The sequence below is a fragment of the Ailuropoda melanoleuca genome, chromosome 14 (assembly GCF_002007445.2).
Source record: "Ailuropoda melanoleuca isolate Jingjing chromosome 14, ASM200744v2, whole genome shotgun sequence".
In the NCBI taxonomy this organism is placed as follows: domain Eukaryota; kingdom Metazoa; phylum Chordata; class Mammalia; order Carnivora; family Ursidae; genus Ailuropoda; species Ailuropoda melanoleuca.
This window is the reverse complement of record NC_048231.1, coordinates 29,836,949-29,838,759: the sequence shown is the minus strand read 5'-3', so window position 1 is coordinate 29,838,759 and position 1,811 is coordinate 29,836,949. Positions and strand designations below refer to the sequence as shown.

General features: G+C 57.5%; 1 protein-coding gene across 1 annotated transcript in view; it reads left to right on the top strand.

Moving 5' to 3' along the window:
- Nucleotides 1-15: 15 nt before the first annotated feature.
- Nucleotides 16-1,811, top strand: part of CCDC88C (coiled-coil domain containing 88C) — a 133,709-nt gene continuing 131,913 nt past the window's right edge. The window contains exons 1-2 of the mRNA XM_002920785.4: nucleotides 16-248; nucleotides 986-1,086. Of these exons, the coding sequence (XP_002920831.2) occupies nucleotides 189-248; nucleotides 986-1,086 (161 nt within the window). The 5' untranslated portion in view covers nucleotides 16-188. The remainder of the gene's footprint in view (nucleotides 249-985; nucleotides 1,087-1,811) is intronic.

Below are 1,811 nucleotides of genomic sequence, written 5' to 3'. Positions count from 1 at the left end.
GGGCCCTCCCCTTCCCCCAGCCCCGGGCGGGGCGCGGGGCCGCCGAAGCCGCGGAACGTGGGCTCGCGCCCCGCCTTTGTCTCCCGGGTGCTAGCCGCCGCAGCCCCGCGCCCGCTGCTCGCTGCCGGAGCCGCTTTGTGCCGCGGCGCGGGGGACCGGGGCGTGGAGCCGGCGGGCGCAGCCTCAGCATGGACGTGACCGTTTCGGAGCTCATGGAGCTCTTCCTGCAGAGCCCGCTGGTGACCTGGGTGAGTGCGCCCAGCTCCCTGCCCCATTGTTGGTGCACTGGCTCCTTTCCCCGCTGCCTACGGTAGCCGTACAACCTCCCTTCCCGGGGGTCCCGGGTAGCCTCCGGGACGCGGGGGACTCAGCAAGTGCTCCTGGCCGAGGTCGAGGTCTGAGCCCAGGGGTCCCGAGGCATTTCCAACTCGGGAGCCCGCGCGCCCGGTGCGTGACCTCGCCGCGCTCGCGGCCGGGCCAGGGGCTGAGCGGGTACACCTGTTCTGACGGGGCCCGGAGCGGACAGGGTCCAAGTAGTCACCTGGGCCCCCCATGGCTTGACCACTCGAGAAAAGGACCCACTCCCCCAAAATATTCTCGTGTAGTTTCTGAACCTCTGAGACCAGCAGGTGGGTGGCGGTGGGGACTGGAGAGCTCCGAGTGAGCATGTGTACAGGCTGGGGTCGGCACAGTCATTTCCAGTAGATTTGAGACGTGAGAAATTTATTGAAAAGTCCCTTTTAGTGTTGTTGTTGTTGTTTTCCGCCCTGGGACACTGGAGAAGAGTGGGGAGGAAGTTTTCCTCCTGCTGTCTTTGGTCTGTTGCCTGGCGCAGGGTGGGGGTAGAGGCCCTGGAGAAGGGTGGGCGGGCGGGGGTGACCCCCTCTTCCCGCACGGGCCTTGCCGGCCTTTGCCCTGGAGAGCGTTAGACAGTGCGCTCGGGGGTGACTTTTCCTGCCTCTCTCTCCGCTCCCCTTCCCGGCAGGTGAAAACTTTTGGCTCATTCGGAAGCGGCAACCAGGACAACCTGACAATGTACATGGATTTAGCAGACGGCATCTTTTTGAACCAAATCATGTTACAAATGTAAGTTATCTACGGGGAGGAAGGGAAGAAGGAAAGAAGGATGCTTCAAAAAGTTTACGGTCATAGCTATGGACCACGAAGTTCTAACAGGAGGGTTCTTTGCCAGTGGGGCCCCTGGTGTCTCAGTAATAAGGTGACTTCCTCCCATTCGTGTAGATATGAAGAATTCCGCGACAGCAGCGTGCCAGCTTGTTTGGTAAAGGCAATTTGGAATTGAATGACTGTCATCCACATGGTGTAGATAGCACAGTTGACTTCAAACTCAGATACTTGACTGAGGCTTGAGCAACGAAATTAAAAAAACACAGCCTTTTGGGGGCAAGGAACTGTAACAGAGTCTGGTTACAGGAAGTGTCTAGGGTGGACCCGGAGCCTCAGTGTGACTATAAAGTTGCACTGTAGGTTGGGATGCCTGTGTTTCAGCTCTTTTTCACTTCGCTGTACATTTTCAGTTGCCCCATAGCAAGTGCAATTCGTTAAGGCCCTTCCCGTGACATGGATTTAAAGTTACTATGCGAAGAGAGCTCTGGGAGTCAGAATGCTGTGGCACTGTTTGTCTTGAAGCACTCAGCTTAAACAGGGTCTTGGTGGAAGTTAACCTTACCAGCATGTGTGTTTGACCACATCCTTTCCTGCAGCTGAATTCCGCAGAGCCTGTCTGATTGACAGCCTGCCACATGTAGGTGTTGGCTCCTCCCGGTGTATTCTGTTTTTAACTCAAAGTG